Source organism: Leuciscus leuciscus (genome assembly GCF_965113295.1).
Source record: "Leuciscus leuciscus genome assembly, chromosome: 14".
NCBI lineage: Eukaryota > Metazoa > Chordata > Actinopteri > Cypriniformes > Leuciscidae > Leuciscus > Leuciscus leuciscus.
This window is the reverse complement of record NC_138738.1, coordinates 22,032,646-22,058,970: the sequence shown is the minus strand read 5'-3', so window position 1 is coordinate 22,058,970 and position 26,325 is coordinate 22,032,646. Positions and strand designations below refer to the sequence as shown.

Here is a 26,325-nt window from a genome sequence, read left to right as displayed (position 1 = left end):
TCTGGGAACATGGAAGTACTTCAATAAAAGGAATGACTGTTTAATATATATATATATATATACTAGCAGAGGTAAAGTCTTCTGAAGGCTGACTGTGAGAGCTAAATGTTGTGCATGCTGGTTTGAATGTGTAGATACAGACACATCAAACACTGTCATGTATGGGAGCTAATGGGATAAGTGGGGGCTTTGCAAATGTGCCAATGGAAGTGTGAACACAGTGTTAAATATGCAAATAAAAATGGAGGTTTATATCTAGCTATGCCGGACCTGTTCACTTTACTGCATCAGCCATTAAACAAGTGTGGTGCCTTGAAACATATACCCATGCTCACTTGCATACTAAACATCAACACAGACATGTGCATGTGACCCTTCTCTAGTGTGCATGTAAGCAAAAAAAAATAAATACAGACACAAATCTTCTACCCATAGTGTACCCTACAAGCAGCCATAGCGGGCCAGCTGGTTAATGAGTTTTACAGTGCATTCTAAATTCATTCAAAAAACGGTTGAATGGAAATTCTGTTATCATTTACTCATCCTCATGTCATTCCAAACCCTCTTCTGAACACAAATGGATACATTTTTAATGAAATCTGAGAGATTTATGTCCCTCTATTGACAGTCTACACAACCACTACCACTTTTACACTTAGTCCAAATTTTCTGAAGAGACATGTTCGCCTTATATGGTGAACAGATTTAATAGGCTTTTATTCACATACTTGCAGTTGCATTATAACTGGAATGTAATGTTTGCTCATTTGAATTATAGTTATAACAAAGTTATACCTATTTAACTAATGACAAAACCAATTTTAACTTTTAAATGAAAATAATTTAATCAGCATTGCATAGTGATTTACATATCCTTTCACGACAATTCAGTACACAACATGGTGCTGACAAAATATAAGTAATATATTAACACTAATATTCAACATTGTTTGTCATTCATTGCAGCTTGAGGGTTTGTATGATGCCTAAGAAAAATACTAATCTCCTGACAGTAGCTACTGGGAAATTTGGGTTTATTAGAGCCAAGAAAATAGTGATGATTGGGATCCATGAACTCTCATAAATTGTGTCAAATTTTGTAGTTTTTCCTAATCCATCGATCTTAATAGAAATCTAAAAAAGTCCTTATCTCCATACACTGTAAAAAATTTCTAACCTCTCCAAGTCAAAATTTTCTAGTGACTGCCTGGTCACATCTAAATTTTTAAATTGGCCCAAGTGTAATTCTTGTTGCAATAGTCTGTTAACATTGGCTCAATGAGAAATAATACGTCAGACTAATTGTAAAATTTTGATGTGACCAGTCACTAGAAATTTTTGACTTGGGGATGTATTTTTTTTTTTACAGTGTACTACCTTTCAGAAATGGGGTGTTTTAATATCATATATAATACACAGCAATCATTCAATTCTGTGATGTCTGAAGAACCCAAAAGTTCGACTTTAAAATATCACATATAAATATATTGAAGCACATAGACCTAGACATAAAGACTGACAGACACTCAGATAGACATACATAGACAATTATGGAATCAACTAAACTTAATGATTTCACTGATTAGCATGACAATGAAACAATATGCAAAAAAGCAAATTACAAAGTATAAAAGTAAATGAATAAACAGTACATTCAGTACATACAAATGTACTCTATACATTCAATATTCCATGTAAATGTTCAGTAATCAAACGATTGATTTTTATTTATGCACAAAATCTCTACATTTTACCATTTCACAAGATGAAAATTTCACTATGGCTGTGATGTTTTCAAGCAGGAGAGCAGATTAGTGGGCAAAAACAATATCCAATCTTTGAAACTGCTTGTTATTCATACTGTGGCCCATCCAGGGGGGTATGTTTCCTACTGTGCATAAACAAATAAGGTAGAAAATTGATGGGGGCTGCAAAGAGAGCCTAATGAAATGGCGAATTTCTCTGCTTCCTTTGAAGAACAGCCAGAAGCCCTTAAGGAACACAAGGAGAAATGTGATTTCTCTCCTCCCTTTGCTGTTTCTTTTCTTTTCTCTTTGTTCTTCCAGCTCTCTCTCTCTCTCTCTCTCTCTCTCTCACACACACACACACACACACACACACACACACACACACACACACACACACACACACACACACAAACACAGTATGCACATTCCCCCTCCCTAGTTTTCTAATTTTCCTGAGGACAGAGCAGCTTGGCACATGACATTGATTTCCATCAGCATTTGGAAATAACCTCGCTGTTGCCCAGGCAACCCACATTTACCTTTTCTGTCTTTTTTGCATATTGGTGCGAGTTTTTTTTTCCATCAGTGAGGGAACGAATGTGGAACGGAGATGACAAATGTGCTCAGGTGGGGCAGCGAGCAGTAAAGCATGTGTGTGTTTTTGTGTGTAAGTAATAAATGGTGATGCCCAGTGCGAGCAGGGCGATGCAGTGGGACTGGGGGAGGGGTAAAGAGAGAGTTTAGGTGTTGAGATGAATATTCTTCTGTGATCAAAGAGCAGGCCAGAGGACCACTCTCGTTTTTCCATTAAATTTAAAATATTGAAAACCATGTCTTAAAGTGTCACAAATAAGGGTGGACAGTAACATACAGCACGTTATATGTTTGGGAAACTTTAGTTTCACTACATACCAAAGCATAATATTGTTTTACTCCACGACATTTCAGCAGTGTTATTTTATTATTATTTATATACTATTTTAGTATTTATTATTTGTAATTTTTTTTATATGAACAGTTTTTATTTTAAGTTTAAAGGGGGTGTCTAATAGCCTGGTAATACCAAACTCTGCTACTTCGCTTTGCTTCGTAGACAGAGTCTGGAATGGCATAATAGAGAAGTGTTTTCTCTCTCGCGGGGGGGCGCTTGACTGAAGTTTAAAATCATTGGTTACCCGTAAGCCAATCACATAACGTTTGGTTATGGTGTGTGTTATGCGCATGCTCAGCCGCATCTAACTTCTACTGTAAACACATGTATGATGCGAAAACAAAAACCATCGAGCGAAATACCGGAGTGAACATGGCTGTGAACGACTTTTGCAGATTATGTGAAGTAAATCTATGCATCCACGGTACAATCAGCGTCTACGTCACGGCTCTCAGCCCGCCCTCTGTTCGTTGATTGGCCCGGCTGTTTTCAGGCCGGAGGAAAACGGAAAGCTATGACGCTGTCTCAGACTGAGTACAGAAGCGAAATGAAATTGAGCGGAAGTACGAAGTCTGACGTAGTCAGGCTAGGTGTCTAATGCTATTTCATGCATTCTGACTTATTTACACTGTTAACGAGTTGGATTCTCATGCAGTTGGAGTATTTCTGTGCCAAATACACTCCTTCAGGATTCGTATAAGTTTCGGAAAGTTTTTTTCGAGTATGACCCCGTATGACGTCATAAAGGGCGGAATTCCTTTTAGGGGCACTTCTCTCGGAAGAGCGTGCGCACACATCAACCGGAGCGAGAGCGCGCCCATCAACGCGGCGCGGCAGCGCTGCACTGCACACCTCCAGTTGCTCGGCTGTTTTCGGAAAGACTCGATACAGCAAATCTGTCTTTTATAAATCTGATAAAAGGGGGTGCTGTCTGAAGTGGTTAACAGTTGATCCTAATTGCTATATTATGAACTTTGAGTCACTCCTGTCTAGAAGTCAATATAGTGAGAGTCCAGAGGGAGTGCTAGCAAATAATCATACAGGCGAGTGGTTGATAAATGAACCTGTGTTTAGGGTGTATGTATGAATATGTATATTTCTTGTACAATTTGGCATCTTCAAGGATAGCAGCATGAAAGCAAACATTAGATATCTTTGGTGTGGCCAGTAGCCCACCTCCACCTCAGATCTACAAGTCAAAATGAAACCAGGGGGGAAATTAATTTCTTATTGCCCGAGTCTTTAAAATATTCCATATCTGCATTTCACTCTGTGTCACATTCCCACATATGCTCAAATTGGAATGAAAAGTAATGACCAGAGACAAGGGTCCTCAGTCTCAGAAATAAAGATTGGCATTTCCAATATGTTGGTAGAAAGCAATTTGCACCTGAAGTGGGTTCTATCTCAAATTTTCCCACACCATAAGTGTGCTGTCCAGCCCCTTCTAACTCAGATATTGTGTGAGCGTGTCACCTGCATATAATACACACATCCATCAGGTCCTTCAAATCACCAAGACTGAATGAACTGATCAGGTTTCCATTTTTACGATCAACGGTTTGATTTGCAGCATATACTTAGCGAGAAAAGAACACATGTTTGTGCCTGGGTTTTGTGGTTCATGTATGTTTGTGATGTCTTGTGTTGTGTCAGTTTGTATTTTATTGCTGATGCTGCAGAAATTGCCCTGTGAAGGAATAAATAAAGAGTATACTGCTAGGCTTACTTTCCATCATCTCAAGATTCTATGGGGGATTTTAGGATTTTTTTGACACAATTTAGGGTTTCTGGAGATTGAAACCCTAAATTAGGTTCCACTGGAATATTAAAAGCCCCCCACCTGCTTATTCAGTGTAGAGTTCTGAGGATATACGCCACAAAATACCCTGATATGGTTCCAGCTGGTTCTACATAAACAAATTTGTTATTACCAAATTCACGAGGAGGGAAAAAGAACCCAACTTAGATGTGGATTCCTCCTGGAGGGCAACGTTATTATTTTTCGGCCGCTGAAAATGTATTCTCAGCTAACAGCTTTTTGAGAAAGGGCAAATTTGCATACCTAGGAGAGTAAATATGATCATATAAATGTAAATAAGGAAAGATTTAAGTGTGTTTTCATATAAAAATAAGTTGAAAACTGCGTATGCGTGGGCATGTGTGTGGGTGACAAGGGGTGAAAGAAGGAAAGAAAAGAAAAGAAAAAGTGTGAGGGCTGGAGGGCACTATAACTGTGAATCTGATTTCACATATTTTCCCATGTCTCACACAGCAGCAGACACTACACCCACCCTAACACAGGGGGCAGCAGAGATTTAAAAACATGCATTTCCATAGTAAACTGGCATTTTGGCTTTAAGAAGCATTTACTGTATGTAAGGGATAATGTACATCCAGCCAGTTGTTAACTCAGATTATTACACGGCTCTGTGGAATACTTGATTCTGATTGGTCAATCGCGCCATCCAGCAGGATGTTATTCCCAGATAATGACCGCTCAAAACAGATAACACAGGCTCATCCGGGTTACTGAAGTCAGCAGCTCTATACATTGCTAGGAACATGTTTTTCTTCGTGGAAATTTTGCATTTGGTGATTTGAACTCAGTCGAATCAATATTTTGTGTACAGTTATTTAATTATGCCATCCAGTATCGTGGACTCGCTCTCTCGTTTTATACGCAATTTCTATGGGATATTTCAAACGCAGCTGTTGCCATTTTGTGACTATTGTTTTGTACACTGTTGGATTATAAAATTACAGATTACAAACAGGTACGATTTTAAAACAGTTTCATCTGAAATCAATATCTCTTATCTCCATAGTTATTTATGTGGTTTTTATGTATTTACAATAGGGGTGGTGGCGCAATGGATAAGACACACGCCTTTGGTGTGAGAGACCCGGGTTCGAATCCACTGTGAGACACCAATGTGTCCCTGAGCAAGACACTTAACCCCTAGTTGCTCCAGAGGCATGCGACCTCTGACATATATAGCAATTGTAAGTCGCTTTGGATAGAAGCGTCAGCTAAATGAATAAATGTAAATGTAAATGTAAATGTGGTGAAATGCTCTGTAAACCGTATCTCTTAAATGTCCGTCTAGTTTGAACTTGCCATGCTGCAACTGCTCTCTAGGCAGAAGCTTTGCGTTTAAAGACCTAATAGAATAGTTCAACTCAGATCAATATTTCGTGTCTAATTATTTACTTATGTGGCAAGTAGCCGTGTAATAAGCGGGATAATGTACATCCAAAATAATCCCCTTCAGCTTCAGGCTGATGAAAGATCACCTCATCACCCTGTCGGGGTTTATTTTGAGAGAACAACCGACTGGATGTACATTATCCCTTACATAAACCCCGACAGGGTGATCAGGACCCCAACGCGAAGCGGAGGGATACATTACAGTCATACCACTTATTACACAGCATTTCGCCTGATAAATAATTATGGGGATAAGAGATACTGATTTGAGATGAAACTGTTTTAAAATTTTACCTGTTTGTTATCTTTTAATCCAACAGTGTACAAAACTTCTTATGCAAACATGTCACGGCATTTAATAACTGATTTGACTATTATACACATCCCTGCCTCTCTTAGTCTATAGAAGTCTATGTGACTCATCCAACAATTTGAAAGTGATTAAAACACTGAGCGGTAGATTACCAACTTCTAATTACATTATATTTCTATTAGGCTACACACTCACTATTATCATCATGAAACTAAATATATGGAGATAAAACACAGGTTCTCCTACTACAAGACTGCTGATGACAACATACTGTAAAATGTTTTTGGAGAGCAGTAAGGGGGCCACACGAATCAGTGACAGACTCTTTTGCAACTGATAGATTCTAAAAGGAGTGCATTCATCTATTGTCAAGTAAAAAATAAAATAAAAAGAATGCACTTTTTTGCCCTGAAATAAGAGAAATACCATATGTCATTCAGATAACCTTAGCTGCGCAAATCAGAGCACAATAAATACTTTCAGCCATCCAGGAGACATAGGTGCTATCACTAATGTTCAGGCCATAGTGACCCAAAATGACATAACAGCAGTAGCCTGGATCTTACCAAGCAGGTATTCACAGTTTCCCTCCCACCTTGACACCTTGTCATTAAGTTAACAAATGAAGGGACTAAGTTTGCAGCAATTTTACAAAGCTAAGATACCCAATTAGATACCCAACAGTAGATCTGAGGATCTTACTGCTTAGCTCCTTATTAGAAAAGCAACAAAGAAGTTACGTTGAACTGTACTGTACCGGAGGAGACCAACCCTGTCTGAAAGTAAGCTCTGTGACAAATTCAGAGGAAAAAGGGAATGAGTCTTCACCACAGTGAGAACTACAGTGACCGCTCCACACATTACACAGAAGAGCATCCCTGCTGAACAATCCAGCATTGCTAGTCACCAGCATAAGGTATGTATGGGACCATGGGATACTGGTTGCTGGTTTGATGGATCCCAGCATTGGATGCTGGTTGCTGGCTTGCTGGTCCCCAGCAAGGGATGTAGGTGAACTGGTGGACCAGCAGGTTGTCTTTTGGGTGCTGGTATGATCCCAGCAAGACCACAACAAAACTTGTGGATGTGTTTCCTATCACGTTTCTGAGCGTGTGTTCGTAGTTAAATAAAGATCAAGACAATTTTCCAAATAAATTTTTTAGAAATTATTTGATAAATAAAAATGATTGTTGCTGGATAGATGTTCACTGGTACGCAGTAAAATCCTCAGTGTTAAACAAACAATGCTCAGTTTTCATATGGTCCCAATCTATAGAGAGGAAAAGTAACAGTGAAGCAATGTTGCAGGTAGATTCACTCTACACGTGATGATTGTGCATTAGTGATGACACATGCAGTTAACAAGCAGAATCACTGAAGATTAGAGGAACAACAAGAGCAGAAAAAAGAGAAGAGTTGGGCAGAAACACAACAACTATGTTAAGTTACATTCAGTTCATGTACTTTTAGTTTGTTTTCATTCATCACGCGTTTCTTTGTCTGTGTTTCCCACCACCGATCAGTCACCATGGACACTACACTAATCATCACAGCTGTTCGTCCTTTAGTTAATCATCTCTGTGTATTTAGTTCCTGCTTCTGTTTCAGCTTATTGTCAGATATTGTTTGTGCTATGCACACTGTCTCGCATTGTGTCTGTTATTATTCTTAGTTCTTTAATAAATCTTGTTCTATTGTCTAATTGTCTTTGGATCAAGCGTTACACATACAGCCACACAGCCTTAGATGAAATCAACTGCCAATAAAATCAATATCTCACCAGAGGATGATTAAACAACTCCAAAAAAACAGCATTACAATATTCACTTATTACAAACCAGTTTGGCTTTATTTATTTCATATGGTACATGTACAAAGTTTGTACATGTACAAAGCCCTTTAGTTGGCCATTTAATTAATTATTTTTCAGCAATTGTTGAAAGTACCTGATATCACTCTTGTCTAGAATTGTTCAAGCTCCTGACTGCAATGACATTCCTTTTATATGTGCACTTTTTGAAATCAGTGACTGACAGCTGGATTTTGAACGGAAAGTATTCAGACCCCCTTAAATGTTTCACTCTTTGTTATATTGCAGCCATTTGCTAAAATAATTTAAGTTCATTTTTTTCCTCATTATTGTACACACAGCACCCCATATTGACAGAAAAACTGAATTGTTGACATTTTTGCACATTTATTAAAAAAGAAAAACTGAAATATCACATTGTCCTAAGTATTCAGACCCTTTGCTGTGACACTCACATATTTAACTCAGGTGCTGTCCATTTCTTCTGATCATCCTTGAGATGGTTCTACACCTTCATTTGAGTCCAGCTGTGTTTGATTATACTGATTGGACTTGATTAGGAAAACCACACCTGTCTATATAAGACCTTACAGCTCACAGTGCATGTCAGAGCAAATGAGAATCATGAGGTCAAAGGAACTGCCTGAAGAGCTCAGAGACAGAATTGTGGCAAGGCACAGATCTGGCCAAGGTTACAAAAAAAATTCTGCTGCACTTAAGGTTCCTAAGAGCACAGTGGCCTCCATAATCCTTAAATGGAAGACGTTTGGGACGACCAGAACCCTTCCTAGAGCTGGCCGTCTGGCCAAACTGAGCTATCGGGGGAGAAGAGCCTTGATGAGAGAGGTAAAGAAGATCCCAAAGATCACTGTGGCTGAGCTCCAGAGATGCAGTCGGGAGATGGGAGAAGTAGTAAGTCAACCATCACTGCAGCCATCCACCAGTCGGGGCTTTATAGCAGAGTGGCCCGACGGAAGCCTCTCCTCAGTGCAAGACACATGAAAGCACACCTGAAGGACTCCAAGATGGTGATAAATAAGATTCTCTGGTCTGATGAGACCAAGATAGAACTTTTTGGCCTTAATTCTAAGCGGCATGTGTGGAGAAAACCAGGCACTGCTCATCACCTGTCCAATCCAGTCTCAACAGTGAAGCATGGTGGTGGCAGCATCATGCTGTGGGGGTGTTTTTCAGCTGCAGGGACAGGACGACTGGTTGCAATCGAGGGAAAGATGAATTCGGCCAAGTACAGGGATATCCTGGACGAAAACCTTCTCCAGAGTGCTCTGGACCTCAGACTGGGCCGAAGGTTCACCTTCCAACAAGACAATGACCCTAAGCACACATCTAAAATAACGAAGGAGTGGCTTCACAACAACTCCGTGACTGTTCTTGAATGTCCCAGCCAGAGCCCTGACTTAAACCCAATTGAGCATCTCTGGAGAGACCTGAAAATGGCTGTCCACCAACGTTTACCATCCAACCTGACATAACTGGAGAGGATCTGCAAGGAGGAATGGCAGAGGATACCCAAATCCAGGTGTGAAAAACTTGTTGCATCTTTCCCAAAAAGACTCATGGCTGTATTAGATCAAAAGGGTGCTTCTACTAAATACTGAGCAAAGGGTCTGACTACTTAGGACCATGTGATATTTCAGTTTTTCGTTTTTAATAAATGTGCAAAAATGTCAACAATTCTGTGTTTTTCTGTCAATATGGGGTGCTGTGTGTACAATAATGAGGAAAAAAAAAGAACTTAAATGATTTTAGCAAATGGCTGCAATATAACAAAGAGTGAAGAATTTAAGGGGGTCTGAATACTTTCCGTACCCACTGTATATATATATATATATATTCTGGTTTCCTATGATTCTTGGATATCTGTTTTAAACATTCGCAACCAGTAAAATGCTGATCCTGCATATTCTTTTGCATTTGTTAAAGAACGAATACAATCATAGAGAGTGAGGGAGGCTGACTCTTATTTAAAGAATCTGTGTGCTTATTATTTAAGACAGCTCTTTTAGGCTTTTACTATCTTGTTATTTGGGCTTTTAATGCTCCAAACCTCATTAAACGATGCAAGAGGGTTTTCCATCAGTGATGTTCTATAGAAACGCCTCATTGCCCTTCGAAAAAGATCTGCAACAACATACCTTGCTCTTAATCCCTGTGTTTACTTCAAGTGCAAGACTGGCAAACATTAATTCAAGCAAATCACTCCCCTCCAGAGAGAACCGACATGATATTTCTCTCTGCTGTAGAATCTAATTAAATTTGCAGCTGTCTTTTAATCAAAATGAGATTCATTTGCATATGGGTAGAGTAACAGCCCCACCTTCCTTTGTAAAAAGGCTTGGCATCATGCCAGCAGACAGTCAGAGAATAGTGTCTCAGTGTGATAAAAGGCCCTACTGCATATTGTATGTGTGGATGGGGGAGTAATGTCACTTTGAGGCCACAGCAAACACTAAGTCAACAAATGACTGACTTTAATGATATGAAAATGTGTAGTGTACTGTATACTATACATACCGTTTTGTTGTCTATTTTAAATCTGCATCTGAAGTGTCCCTCTCCGTGCTGCTTCACGTGTCAAAAACTCCACGAGGCGTCAGTGATTGTTTTTTTATTTTGCTTTTGACGCTCGTACTTTATAATGACAGTGGACCCTTCTCAGTCACTCCAGCAACGGAACGCAACCTGTAAAAACCATCGCCATGGATTTGTGCCGCTAACCGATTGTTCCAGCAAGATAGAACATAGGCTGCGTCCGAAATCGCATAGGCTACTTTCATGAGGTACTTATTCTGAATAAGTAATGACTTTGCGACCGCTAAAAAACCACATTCTATGTTTGTAGTGTGAATGTAATCCGAACGAGTTGTCATTATCATTTTACCTACCATCAGTTGCGTTGCTTCACTGCCATTCATAAATCCTCTCCCGTGGCCTCATGGATAGTGAAGTGTCCATCATATGCACAGTGCACACTTCAGAACCTACTCTTTTATGAGTGCTGTGAATTCGGATACTTCTTTCGTCACATAGCCTACTGTGTTTTTCACCTACTATAGACTATAGGGAAGTATGCGATTTCGGATGTAGCCATCTCCTTCACTGTCTGTGTTATCCCACTATCCTGTTTGTTCGATTCCGTGAACATTTTTGCTAGAAATAAAATAAAATGGCATCTGAATAATGTTAGTTAATTTCTGTGTAAATGGAACAACTTTAATATCTAGCGAGAAATTAGTATTGCAGTTATTAAATATTTACTTAGTTATCACCATAGCTCCCTCTATTTGGCTGTACATCATTAGACCGTTGTCTAAATATGAAGCCTGTCCGAAATCAAGTCTACCTAAGCTTTCTTGTAAGTCATATTCATACGAGTAGGCTAATCTGGTTCCTCTTAAACGACCCTGTTTCTCTCATTTTTTTAAAATAGCTTTCGAAAGTCTTGTTTGTCATTTTGTCCTAAACAGACCCCGCTCTCAGTTAAAAACAACCTGATTCATTATTGTACATTGGTTCATCCAAACGGTTCTAAATGAACAGATGCAAATGTAGCCTATATCTTGCCCATTATGGTATTCATAATATTGTATTCTGTAAACTATACAAAACTTGCCTTTATAAAAAAGGAAAATGGGTAAAAAATAGTGTCTGTCCATCAATATGCCTGAGAATAGGGTCATATTTATTCAGATTTAACTATATTCAAGGTTTATATAGGCTTATAATCTAGATGTGAACACATGCGATCTCAAAGGTATTGTCAGCCCCTATTGAAATAACCTTTTAATGGCATATTTTCCACTTTCTTGTAACTTACTGAATATAGGCTACACACGTGATGCCCAAGGATACAGATTACTTAATTTACTATCAATTTCTCTCTCACTCTGCTGGGAGCTCCTGGTGAAATGACATTTTGATTATTTCCATAGCTGGATAAATAAATGTTTCCCATTTTCATTAGGCTTCTGTACAGAATATAGTCTGTTTCATATCTTTGTTTTAAAATTACAAGCATTCACTGTGGTATTCTTACATTCAGTTTAGCATAATATCCTCATGATCATTACCTCAGAGACCCTACATAATAAACATATTACCTTCTGATTCATAAACTTACATCAGCTTGATGATATGCAGAACAAATGACAAGCCTAGCATTCATTTAATTTAGCTATATTCATTTTATCTTACAACCTTAAGTGTATAAACAATATATTTGTTCAATGTTCAACCAAGTCTTTGGTAAAACTAGAAATAATCAGATGCAAAATTAGATGACAATAAAAATAGCAATTTTTATTTTTTCCCCCCCCAGATCTACAGTGTAAAATAAATCTTACTGTATAATACTTCAAAATACAATGGGTACAATATTCATAAAATAATCTGTTTTGATGTATATAATATCTCTGGCCAGTCTGGACATACATGAATTACACAATATGGGTTGAATAGAAAAATAAAAGACTAGGATATTTGGTTTCTTTTCATTATGGCTAAAAAATAACATGACAGCCATGTCATGTTTCAAATATTATGCAAATCACTAAAAGACGCACAAGGTGGGACTTTGGAACCTGAGACTAGAAACAAAACTGTCCCCATTTTTAAGCAGTATGCATTGGCCTGGTTTCATAGACAGGGTTTAAATTAAGCCTGGATTAGGCCTTAGATAATTAAGACATTTAAGTAGCTTTTATAAAAGTGCCTTAGAAAAAAAACAAAAGAAAAAAACTAACAAAAAAAACATTACTGATGTGCATATTGAGACAAAACAATGGCACTGATATATTTTAAGATATGTCAGTGCAAGTTGCTTTCAGTTAAAACAGCTCAAACATGCATTATAGTCTGGGACTGGGTGTGTCTGTGAAATTGGGGGATTATCTTTTAAATTATAATATTTTGAATCAGGGTTAAAAACAATTAAAACCAAAAAATATTATGACAGATCATCTGCAAATGGGCAAAAATAAGAATTGTGAATGGTAAGAATGTTTTTCTTAATTAGAAAAATGGTCAGTGTATGTCCAGAACACAGTTTAACTGTGTTTTATTTAAAATGACGCAACTTATCCCATATCTGTCCATATATTGGCCCAGAAAATCTTTGTACAATTTTGTACACTTTGTCACACTTAAAAAAAATTATTATCAAACCAAAATATTAAACCAAATGGCATCTGCAAAAATTTTTTAAATAAATAAAACTTTTACCTGATGTCAAGGTCTTTTTTTGTGGAGGTATAAAAACTCCTCCCCTCTAGTTGACATCTATTTCTTATAAATTAGTGTGCTTGAGATGCCACTTGTTTTGATATTTTGCTACTGTACATAATGCAAAGACATTGGTGCCCTTTTAAGTGTGGCTTAAGTGTCTAAAACTGTTGGGGGTCACTAAGCATGAAACATGAAACACATCTATCAACAAATCATGGTCACATGTATACTACAGAATACAGATAGAGAATAGAATGGCTCAGGACTTGCTTTACTGAATACTGAGAGTTGCAACAAAAAAAAAAAAGAAAAAAGAAAAGTACAGCTGGTTTGGGTCACTGTGGTGCAATTCTGGAAATCTGAACATTTGACCTACAAAAGCCACACTATTACATCTGGGTAACATGATGCAGTATATAAATACATAACTCTTTACAACTTAAAAGAAAATGTTTGCCTTTCTTTAAAACAAAAAGAACATTTAATTTCACATACGTATGTCAAAGCCTTTACAATTAAAAAGCACAACAATATTTAGAATGACAAAATAAATGAACTATGCTTTAAAAACACAAAAATGCAAACATGGCACAAAGCACATTAGAATTTCATAGACCAGTAAAGATACAACACAGGGCAGAGTCACTACAAAAAGGGGGACACTAAACCAGAATTATGTTTACACTCAGCTAAAATGTTATTCATACAATGCTTCAATCAAGATCAAAGCTCTTTTCTAAAAATGTGTGAATGCAGAAGTCATGTAATATACTATAGATCATTTTCCACTTGTCTTTGTTCCATTATAGTGTCAAATAGTAAAAAAAAAAATTTTATTTGGATTTTGATGCTGTAGACACCCTCATTTTTTATACCCAATAGCCATTAAGAATGTATTCATTACATTTGTATGTATGTATTGTTCATTAAAATGCAATTTAACCACTTTAATGTGTTATTTTGTAATTAATAAATTGGAGAATGTTAAGCATAGTGGCATGTTGGATTTTTGACATTGTTTCTGAGCTCTGAGCAGTTACCATCAATGATAACATTGAGGGGGAAAAAACATAGTAACACGTCTTTAATAAAATTCTCATTACAGAACATCACATTTTGCTACACACTTAAAGATTCATATTCCACAGATCAGAAATATATGTTGGGGTAAAACAACATGATGAAGGCAGAGTGAAAGGAGAGACTGTTGAAAATTAAGAGAAAGAAGGAGAAATAGATAGATAGATGGACGGACTGATGGAGGTATGGATGGATGGTCAGACAAACATCTACATCTCATGGGAGAGGACTTCATGCTCAGGTACGCCATTGGCGTGGATTGCTTGCTGCCCGTTTGGTTGTGTGTTGTTCTCATTGAGTCTGCGTACGCGGTACATCTCGTAATGGATGCTGCTTGCAATATCTTTGATGTTCTGCATGTGAGTTCTAGAATAGCGAAAACAGACACAGAGTAAACACTTATAGCCTATTGAAATATATTTATTAACAAATTAACTGTAGTCTTGTTTATCCAAGAATTGAAATGTTGAATTGTAGAATACCTGATGAGCAGGTCCCGCAAATAGGCAAACTCGCAGTGTGTGGTGTTCTCAACTGCAAAAACAATTAGAAAAGGGAAAATGGTGTAGTTTCAGAGAGTATTTCAGTCATGAAAAACCATTAACAAATTATTTATATAACATATTGTATGATTCAATTTACATTTATTTGTATAGTACCTTTCACAATACATATAGTTTCAAAGCAGCTTTACAGAAAATGTGTCTACATTACAATTTAGATTGATCTGTTTTCAAAGGTGACTAAAGTACATGTATGCAACAAATCATGCAATTAGCTAACAATGTATTAATTTAAGGCAGAAACAATGAGCTAATTGAAGTGATTATCACAAGTTGTGAACATAATGATTACAATATAGAGAAATTTAGCATTGGTGCGTCTTAAACAGTCTATCTGCAACTGTATGTTTCTATATTTGCTATTGTGCTTGAGGTGTGCTAGCATTTGATTGCCACTAGATGGCAGTGCAGTAAAACAGATGACACCAGAGTAAGCATATTTGAGCAGCAAAATGCTTCTTTAAATGGATAGTTCACCCAAAAATCACACTTTTAAAAAATGTTGGTAACCCATTGACTTCTATAGTAGAAATATATGGAAATCAAAGGTGCCGTCAGCTAAGTAACATCACATTTAAAATAGACTACTGAGACAGTGAGTGTGTGCATGAATGCATACATTTTTGGATTCTGTTGAGTTTTGGTAGTTAACATAACTGATTAATATTAAATAAATATGACAATATGGGGTAATGTAAGAAGAAGAATGTAGTGAGAAAGACAAACATAAAGCAACTAGGCATGGAATTATAAATTAGACTACAGACTCTCTAAATACTATTTGCCAAAAAGGTCACGTGAGCTGATCTGCGCTCCTATTGTTAATCACATTTTCATTGTAAATCAATGACCTCCGGTCACTGCAAATAACTGTTAGTGTGAATGCCACTTAACTCTTATTTATAACATACAAAGGCATCTTCAATAAGAAGACTGCACTTACAGCACTTTCAACACTCTTCACATAATAATGCTATATGATAGTTACTACTTTCAATCAATTAACTTTTACAACTCTCTTGTCTATGCAAGATAGAGCTTTTCGAATTACTATTGATCAAGCGTTTTCTATGTGAAGGAGTAGTTTGAATTCTCGGTAACTAAGATTCGGGTCCAGGAACTTGATTTGCTCTTGGCAGCAAGAATGAGAACCACACAGATGTGAATGTGTATATTAGGGCTATAAACTGAATAAAATTGTTTAGCAATTATTTTAATTCTATACAGCAATTAATGTCATATATTTTGTAGTTAACATGTCTCATTCAGTTCTATCTTATTCCACTTTCTGATTTAGAACTACAAAGATTCTACATTTCTAAAACAGCATTAAATGCAATCAACATTTTCTAAAGCTAAACTACAATAACTAGATTACATTTTCACGTACAGTTTTAAACATTACAGAATGAACACTTTATTTTCCATTTGAATAAATGTTTTAATGATATATAAAAAAATAAATTGCATTAAACATGAAAGTAATCGGATACATTAACTTAGCCCTAGTGTGTAAATGTATATTGTCTAAGATATCCTGTAGAGAGCATTTGTGACGTGGCTCTTTAAAAGTTTGGCTTAACTGTTTAAATCTTGAGAATCTGTTTAAATACAGTAAATCAATAACAGCGATGTAGGATGATGTGGACACGAGTACATGAATTTCCTTACACACACAACCAAATGTTTTTAAATAAAAAAAAAAGAAGCACAGGACACTAATCCAAGAACAAAGCTTACTGCCAGAGAGGATGTGCAGATGTGAGTTTGGGCAAGAAAATGTAAGACTGAAGAAAAGTGTTGTGTGTGTGTGTGTGTGTGTGTGTGTGTGTGTTAACCTGGTAAATCCTACATTATGGGTCCCCACAAAAATGGTCATTTACGAAATCCTTGCCCTTGTGGGGACATTTTTGGTCCCCATGAGGAAAACAGCTTATATACCATACTAGGTTTTTTTTATTTTTTTTTATGTCAAAATGCATAAAGTTTTGTGGGATGGTTAGGTTTAGGGGTAGGGTTAGTGTAGGGGGATAGAATATACAGTTTGTACAGTATACAAATCATTAAATCTATGAAAAGTTCCCATAAAACATGAAATCAAAATATGTGTGTGTGTGTGTGTGTGTGTGTGTGTGTGTGTGTGTGTGTGTGTGTGTGTGTACTACCTTCTACTGTCCCCCATCTTGTTTTCCTGCCCAGAAGTCTTTTTCCATTGACCTGATATTCTTGATCACTTCCCACCACAGCAAAAGGGATCATCTCCTAACACACATCACATGGAAACCCTCAATATACAAAAGCAACACTTGTAATAACAATATACAGCCCAGCCAGTCTGAAACGGAAAGACTACTCTATGAAGTGTGTCATAAACAAGACAGCTCTTTTCAATGCATACGCCAATAAAAGTGATAAAGATATAAAGTGACAAGTGGACATACCCTGATCTTCTCATTAATCATTCTGTCTTCTGCATCCTCATCAAACTCCTTTTGAGGATAGATGTCGATTTCATTGGCTCGCAAGTCCTCTCTTATCTGCACATACACACAGCAGAAAAAAATGTCATGAATCATTGTTTAGTTCTTTGTTCATCTATGGAGGACATGCATGCGTGTGCACAGAACATTAGGTTATGTCGTTATTTATGAGGCATCCTATACAGAAAGAGGGCTAATTATCTAGTCAACAAAAGAGGATGATTCTTTAAAAAAAATAAGAAAAAAAAAGACAAAATTAGTAAGAGTTCAATTCTTGTTAAACACATTAATAAGTAAAGGCCTCAAGAAAAAACATGAAATTAAAGAAATAGTTCACCTGAAAAAGAAAATTCGATCATAATTTACTTGTTGCAAACCTGCATGGAACACAGAAGAAACGCTAAAGAATGTACCGGTTGCCCTTTTCCATGAAATAAATAGGGTTTGGAGAGTTCAGTTCAAGCTTCTAAAAGGATGCAATGGCATCATAAAAATTGACCATTCATCTCAATATATTCCAAATCATCAGAAGCTATACAGTAACTTTTTGTGATGTACAAAAATGTCAAAGTTTTTCACTGATCATTTCCCCTCTTTTGAGCTGTTAACTTGGTGATTTGAAGTTGAGAAAAGAATTAGTCCTATTTGTAAACAAGTCATTTAGACCTTTTCCACATAATGAAATAGATCCAAGTTTCAAGTAGTCCATACTTGTGTCAAATGACCAAACATCCAAACATATGGATTCTGAACACTTGGAATATAGTGTAGTCACATGGACCAATGTTATTTTCAAATTATTTATATACTATTATAGTATTTATTAATATTTAGAATTATCTTTTATTTTTATATTTTTGATTTCACTTTAAGTTTAGTTTAAGTTTTAGTACTTATTTTGTTGTTTGTCGTGCTTTTACTTGTTATTTTACTTGGTACTATATATATATATATACACATATATATATATATATACACACATATATATATATATATATACACACACATATATATATATATACACTGCTCAAAAAAATTAAAGGAACACTTTGAAAACACATCAGATCTCAATGGGGAAAAATATCATGCTGGATATCTATACTAATATGGACTGGGTAATGTGTTATGAACGAAGGATGCCACATCGTTTGATGAAAATGAAAATGATCAACCTACAGAGGATTGAATTCAAAGACACCCCGGAAATCTAAGTGAAAAAATGATGCAGCAGGCTTGTCAATTTTGCTGAAATTTCATTGCAGCAACTCAAAATGGTACTCAGTAGTTTGTATGGCCCCCACGTGCTTGTATGCATGCCTGACACCGTCGGGGCATACTCCTAATGAGACGACGGATGGTGTCCTGGGGTATTTCCTCCCAGATCTGGACCAGCGCATCACTGAGCTCCTGGACAGTCTGAGGTGCAACCAGGTGATGTCAGATGGACCGAAACACAATGTCCCAGAGGTGTTCTATTGGATGTAGGTCAGGTGAGCGTGGTGGCCCTTCAATGGTATCATTCCTTCATCCTCCAGGAACTGCCTGCATGCTCTCGCCACATGAGGCCGGGCATTGTTGTGCACCAGGAGGAACCCAGGACCCACTGCACCAGCATAGGGTTTGACAATGGATCCAAGGATTTCATCCCGATACCTAATGGCAGTCAGGGTGCCAATGTCTAGCCTGCAGAGGTCTGTTCGTCCCTCCATGGATATGCCTCCCCAGACCATCACTGACCCACCACCAAACCGGTCATGCTGAACGATGTTACAGGCAGCATAACATTCTCCACGGCTTCTCCAGACCCTTTCCTGTCTGTCACGTGCTCAGGGTGAACCTGCTCTCATTTGTGAAAACCACAGGGCACCAGTGGCAGACCTGCCAATTCTGGTGTTCAATGGGAAATGCCAATCGAGCTCCCTGGTGCTGGGCAGTGAGCACAGGGCCCACTAGAGGACGTCGGGCCCCCAGGCCACCCTCATGAAGTCTGTTTCTGATTGTTTGGTCAGAGACATTCACACCAGTGGCCTGCTGGAGGTCATTTAGTAGGGCTCTGGCAGTGTTCATCATGTTCCTCCTCGCACAAAGGAGCAGATACCGGTCCTGCTGATGGGTTAAGGACCTTCTACGGCCCTGTCCAGCTCTCCTAGAGTAGCTGTCTGTCTTCCTGGAATCTCCTCCATGCTCTTGAGACTGTGCTGGGAGACACAGCAAACCTTCTGGCAATGGCACGTATTGATGAGCCATCCTGAAGGAGCTGGACTGCCTGCGCAACCTCTGTAGGGTCCAGGTATCGCCTCATGCTACCAGTAGTGACACTGACCCTAGCCAAATGCAAAACTGGTGAAAAACAGTCCGAAAAGATGAGTAGGGAAAAAATGTTAGTGGCCTCCACCTGTAAAACCATTCCTGTTTTGGGGGTTGTCTCACTGTTGCCCATCTAGAGCACCTGCTGTTAATGTCATTAACACTAAACAGCTGAAACTGATTACCAACCCCCTCTGTTACTTAACTGACCAGATCAATATCCCAGGAGTTTAACTGACTTGATGCTATTCTCTGATTAAAAAGTGTTCCCTTTATTTTTTTGAGCAGTGTATATATATATATATATATATATATATATACACACACATATATACAGACTTAGCTTATATTATTATAGCTTATATTATTAAATATTATTTAGCTTTCATTTTTATATTTATTTTAGTTTCAGTTTAACTGAACTAAATTTTGGTCTTTTATGTAGTTCTTTTTTATTTTGTAATATTTGGATTTATTATTGTGGGTGAACTTGTTGTCACAGAAATGTGTTTTATAAGAAAATAAACTCAAGTTTTAGTCATTTTAGTACTTCAACTTACTTTATTTCAGTTAGCTGCCAAAGCAGCATTTCTAATTTTCCTTAGTAAGCAGCTACTTAAGGTATTTTACATTTAATTGCAGTCCTTTTTATTTTTTTTATTTCGTTTCATTTTAAACAAAAATTATTTTTAATAGTTTTAGTTACCAGTGCTAGTTAACACTTGCATGACCAACTTTTATGACACTTTCATGGTGTGGTTATTTATTTATTTATTTGTTTGTTTGTTTGGTCATTTTGCAACTCAACAGCCTGAATCCCCCATTAATTTCATTATAAGGAAATGAGCAGCCAGTAATTCATGTTTTCTCAATTTGTGTTACACAGAATAAAGAAAGTCATACGGGTTTGGAACGACATAAAGAAGAGTAGAAGGGTGACAGAATTCTTTTCATTTTCTGGGTGAACTTTTCCTTTAGTAACGCATTATCTACTGTATATTAAGGGTCACCACGCCGTCGCTTTTCAGATGTCAAACTGAATAATCGTAACCCACATGAATTCAGACCTCTGGCAGTGAAGATTTAAACAGGCCATTGGGAGCATAATGAAAAGAACACAGTGAGAGAGCTTTCAGCCTGCGGGAGCCTTTAATGAATGACGAAGAATAAAAACTACACCCTTCACAGAATACACTCTGAGCTGGTGTATGTTTTGAATCTCTGCTTCCATGTGCTTGATGTCCTGAGCTGAACATTAAAGCAAATAAACCAGACAAATTTAGGAAGTCCACATCAATGTTCTCAAGGTTGAAAATAGAGTCACCCCACTCTCCTGTCAGGTCAAAGGCCACGTGGGGTGGAGGGAAAGGATCTAAGGATTGTGCGCGGACCACACAGCCAAACATAACAGTTGAGTAAAAGCCTGAAGAGCTTCTGGAGCCTACAGTTTGTTCCGTTTGGCAGGTGAAGCAAATGTTAGGAGGAAACGGTAGCGTGGACGCCCACTGAGTTTCCTCTGGCATCTTTTACAAAGGCAAAACCAACAGACGTCATGTGAGGTGAAGTATGTGAAGGATAAAGTTGCCTTCACCTACTACAAGAGCATAGGCCGACATGTTCATTGAATAAAAACATGAAGTAATAATACTAATTTAATCACTTCAATCAGTAGCCAATCACTTCACTTTAAATTAATATACTAAACAGCTAGATACATGCAGTCCTCAAGATCTCTTCTTACTTTTGGATACCCTATTATTTCTGTACACCAAAGAGTAAGTCATCAGTTCACATGTTTGTGCTGGTTTTATGGCAAACCTCCATATGCTGTACCAACTCCAGCTGCCCACTGCTGGATCTGTCCTGTAAACCGCCTCTACCAGCCTTTGAAGTTCTGCCGAGTTACAGTTAAAGTTGAGGTCAAACAAAACACAAAATGCCTCACCGGCCCCTGAACCCAAAAAAGAACCCACAAATACTCAAGATCTAGGTTCTAGGGCTTTTCCTCCATAATTAAGAATGTCCAAGCATGATTGAAGATATTTTCCACACATCAGTTCTACAAATTATGGGTGGTTATAGTGAGCCCATTTAAATGGAGAAAACAATGCTAGATTATTATAGGATATAAAACAACCAATACTGTAATTAAGCAATAATATGGTATATCGCGAATATAGTCAAATGCTGAAGGGTGTTATTAGGCATGTGCCACATATTTTATTTAAAAAGTTAATTTAATGTCAAACATGTCATTGACAAATGAAGGCGGTTGAACCAGCTGTGCATGCATTACAACTTTGCCTAGTTGCAATACTCATAAGAGAAGAGATGCCATTGCAAGGAGGATAAGTTGTTATTTAAGTGGGCACGTTAATTTAATAATAATATAAAAAATGATATAATGTACTTCAAAATGCTAGAACACTGTACCAAATAATCAGCATCTAGGACTGGAACAGTGTTGCATGATTATGCACATGCCCAAGTGTAGTCTGTTACTCAACATGCCAACAAGACATGCTCAGGGGGGAAGAGTTTTGCACCAATTCACACCATCAGGAAAGTGATTCCCACAGATATTTACCCACAGAGGTTCTCACAGACATTGTGTGATGACAGTTTGTAATGAGGTTAAATGCTTTAAAAAAAAAAAATCCATCATTATACAACTGGTGTAGCTTCTTGGATGAGCGAGGCAAAATGTCCTCAAATTAATGGAAACATGCCAGATGCTCCCAGATAAATTCATTTTATGACCCGGGTGAATGATATAGACATTAAGAGGGGAAAGACCCTCACCAGCAATTTACAAGGTAAGGAATTTTAAAGATGTAATAAAACCTCTTATCATACAGTTGGAAGAGGTCCATTATATACTTTCTGTGGAACTCACCTTCTTTTTGAAGAAGTCTCTCTCCTCCAGGGTCAGTGTGTCTGCTTTGGCGATAACAGGAACGATGTTCACCACTTTACTTAGGTGTCTCATAAACTCAATGTCAATTGGCCGCAAACTAAAACAAGGAAGAAAACAAAGCAAAGCAATCAGACTCAAAACGGACAAATTGGAGATCATTGTGTAATGTCTATTCATTCGGTCTAATGTTTAATCTTTATTTAAAACATTTAAAGTAATAGAGTGTAAAAGTAGTTTAACCTCAAGTATCCCATTCTAATACTGTAAGAGCAACACAAATGAATAACAAGGCATCAAAAGACTGACAAACTACCGATGTGAAGAATTTACTACAGATGGTTAAAAGTTTAAGAAGTGGGGGGAAAATGTATTCACCCTTATATCAATCTGATTTTATGTGGAACAAGTTGACGCTGCTCTTTTCCACAAAGCGGAAGTGAATGGTGACTGGGACTTTCTAGCTCAAAAATGACAAAAAACAAAAAGCACAATAAGCAGCATATTGCTGCAGTTCTGAAATCTCATTCATGTTTTCATATCTAAATATGGTACGTTATTGGTTCTTGTTTGTCTCGTAACAGTCATGATGTCCCCGATTCGAATATAGTATGTCAAAATCACACAATAGCACATATTTCCGGTGAATAATGACTTGTTTCTCAAACAAAGCTCATATGACCTCATTTGTATGGACTACTTTTGTGGTGCTTTTTTGTTAAAATAACAATAATAAAAAGAAATGGTCTAAAGTAGAAAGAAAACCATATGAGTTTGGAACAACACAAGGGTGAGTAATTATTACAAAATACATTTTTGGGTGAAGTACGCCCTTAAGGATATGTTGAACTTTCTTCTGTGCTTGTGACTTTGCATTACTTGTACTAAAAAACTTGTACATATAACAAGCTGGCATGTGTATTTGGGTATGCTGGGTTGATTTGAGTGTACTGTATTCACAACCACAAGGCACAAACAAACAAGCAACACACACTGACATCTTTAATGTCCAAACATCCGGTTCACTCATCTCACATGACACACTGCATTTTGTCTTTTTAATAAACTGGAATGAACATGCACAGAGCCTCTTAGTCCGCAGGACAAAAAGATGTCACAATCTGGGCTTGCTTACTATCACATGGGGAGGAGGACCGCAGAGCTTGAGGGCTTTGAATATTCCGCTGAGTGCTAAAGCACACAAAATATACACGATTACATGAATCTTTAAATATATAAGCATTACCTTCACACATGCAGTATATTATAGGATGTTAAAAAGTGTAAGCCCACAAAACAGAATTGAGGTTTTGAATTGAATTGAATTGAATTTATATCCTCGTGTATGTTTGAAAGGAAACTTATTGCATTATCAGATGCACATAACTTGCATGAGCCCTGGCATGGAAAATACCAATTTGATATTCGAGCACCTACCCACATCTGTCTCATAATTCTTTCACAGAGGAAGGAGTCACCATCTGTGGTGGATACTTCTCATTTCACTTCCTGTTTTCCAATAAACCACATGGAAATGGCTAGCCAACAGAGTACAACGTCCACTAATGAGATTATAAAAGTCTCCACAAGGTCTCAAAGGATCTATGTGAAATGCCCAAAAATGAACCTCATAGCAAATTTGCAGCCAGTGCTGACAGCTGATTCTGGGATTTGATTAACAACTACAGAGTTTATAGTTGGTTTCTGCTTTTCTGAAAACATGATGATTTAAAAGTGACGAGCCAAAGAGCCAAATGCTGACAGTGAATTGTGTTCTTGATGTCTGATGCTCAAACCCTGAAGGCACTTGACAACATAAATAAATATCTGTATTACATGCAAAGACATCCCACTGCTATTACACAACATTATTCAGGGCTGCAATTTTAAACATAGTACTTCCTAATTGTGGAATTATGGCATAATAACTAATTGAAAACGTACAGCTATATGTTGTGTAGCACTGTGTATGTGTGTGTGTGTTAAATTGCTTAAAAGCATTAGTTGCACGTCATTTAAAATACACAATTGCTGCCATAAGTTCAAGTACTTCCTGGAATTCTCTGAAAACTGCATAAGTAACAGTTAAGACAGTTGGCGCTGCCAAAATATGCAGATATGCCAAATGAATTTCATGTGACATATGAATGATAGTATGTTCTTGTAATTTATAACCTCATAGTGTACATATTAACAATTGCTGTGCAAATCCCGCTCTGCAATATCCAGTTAGTAGTAAATGTCATGTTCGTAGAGAATATTATGTCCATGAATACTGATTGTCTGATGGCACTACAATTGAACATCCAAAGTTTTGTTTGGACAAATCCTTTTGGCTTACTATAACCAATAATTTTCCAAGACAGGGGAAAAGAAGGGGCCGATCAGATTTCTGCTAGGCCCATTGCCCCTCTGGCTCCACCCATACTTCCGCTTATGCTCTTGAGGTGAAACGAGCTGTTTCCTGGACACATTTTCAAACACAGGCACTGAAGTCTGTGTGCGGCTTATATGACATGTGGCAAGATGAGCAGCTGTTCAGATATCTCACAAGCACGCAGCAGCTGTGAGACAGTATCTAATAACGGTGTGCACACCAACACATACTCATAGAGGGAAATGCCCTCTTTAAAAGACTTAACCGCCCAAGCCCTTCTCTCTCCTGTGCAGACACTACACACATACACATATACCTAGAAAACAAGACAGCAAACCACTTGCAGGACCACACAATGTTATTTTTCTTCTAGCCCCGTCAAACACACATAAACACACACACAGTGGTTCCACACACAGTGAAGATCCATCTCAGTGATCCGATCACAAGAGTGTTTATGCCATGTAGTAAACGTGTTTCATGTAACAACTTCTGATCAGATTGTGAAGGGTCTCCAATTTCATTTTATAATTTTTACTAAAAAAAACAATGAAACTTTGCGCACCAAAGCAAATCATAACACCAGGTGTAAATGCGGTCTATACTGTAATTGTATTTTTTTTCCCAATTTTTTTTTTACTTAACTTATGAAAAAAGTTATTGCATCAACTGCTTTCATCAAACATATTGTAAAAAAAGTTCTATAAACTCAACAAAAAAACGTGTGGATACAAGTTAAATAAACTTGCGGTTCAAGTTAAGCTGAGTGTTAACATTCCATAACAGTGATGCACTGTAGAACTTTCATATCTTGTGTAGCAGTTTGTTGAGCAAAATAAAAAGGTTATATAGAGTTACTTCTATATTCCAAAACAAGTTTTATATACTCAATGAAATGGAAGAAACTTCACTGAAGAGAAGACTAATCACACAGATTATGACTTGAAACATACAACTTTTACAACAAATATAAAAAAAAGAAAACACTACATAGAGCTAAAACCTATAAAACTTAAACAACAAGGTTAACGATTCTTCACCATGACTTCACACCTGAGTGCGGTGAGCAGCAGTTTATAGTATGGATTCACCCAAAGATATACAGATTTTAACAAGGCCCTCCCGTCTAAAGAAACAATGTAACAATAACAAAAGCAACTTTGCTTGGTTGTGTGTGTGTGTGTGTGTGTGTGTGTGTGTGTCTCACCAGTGTCCAGTAGGAGGAATAAAGTATATGCAGCAGTGAACTCGTGAGTCTGGAATCCTCTTCTTCCTGTCGATGTTGATCTCTTCCTGTAAATACTGTTCGTATTGTGCATTAATGAACGTCATGATGGGCTGCCAGCT

The 26,325-nt window shown here is 37.4% G+C and overlaps 2 protein-coding genes across 5 annotated transcripts in view; one reads left to right on the top strand and one right to left on the bottom strand.

Annotated features, from left to right (window-relative positions):
• Positions 1-26,325, top strand: part of LOC309474305 (uncharacterized protein) — a 155,690-nt gene that overhangs the window by 101,070 nt on the left and 28,295 nt on the right. The window lies entirely within an intron of this gene.
• Positions 12,313-26,325, bottom strand: part of septin9b (septin 9b) — a 100,649-nt gene continuing 86,636 nt past the window's right edge. For all 4 annotated transcript variants that reach the window (XM_082136892.1, XM_082136893.1, XM_082136895.1 and 1 more), the window contains 6 exons: positions 26,186-26,323; positions 22,584-22,701; positions 17,342-17,437; positions 17,066-17,162; positions 14,820-14,871; positions 12,313-14,703 (listed from right to left, as the gene is read on the bottom strand). In XM_082136892.1, coding sequence (XP_081993018.1) covers positions 14,547-14,703; positions 14,820-14,871; positions 17,066-17,162; positions 17,342-17,437; positions 22,584-22,701; positions 26,186-26,323 — 658 coding nt within the window. In that variant the 3' untranslated portion in view covers positions 12,313-14,546. The remainder of the gene's footprint in view (positions 14,704-14,819; positions 14,872-17,065; positions 17,163-17,341; positions 17,438-22,583; positions 22,702-26,185; positions 26,324-26,325) is intronic.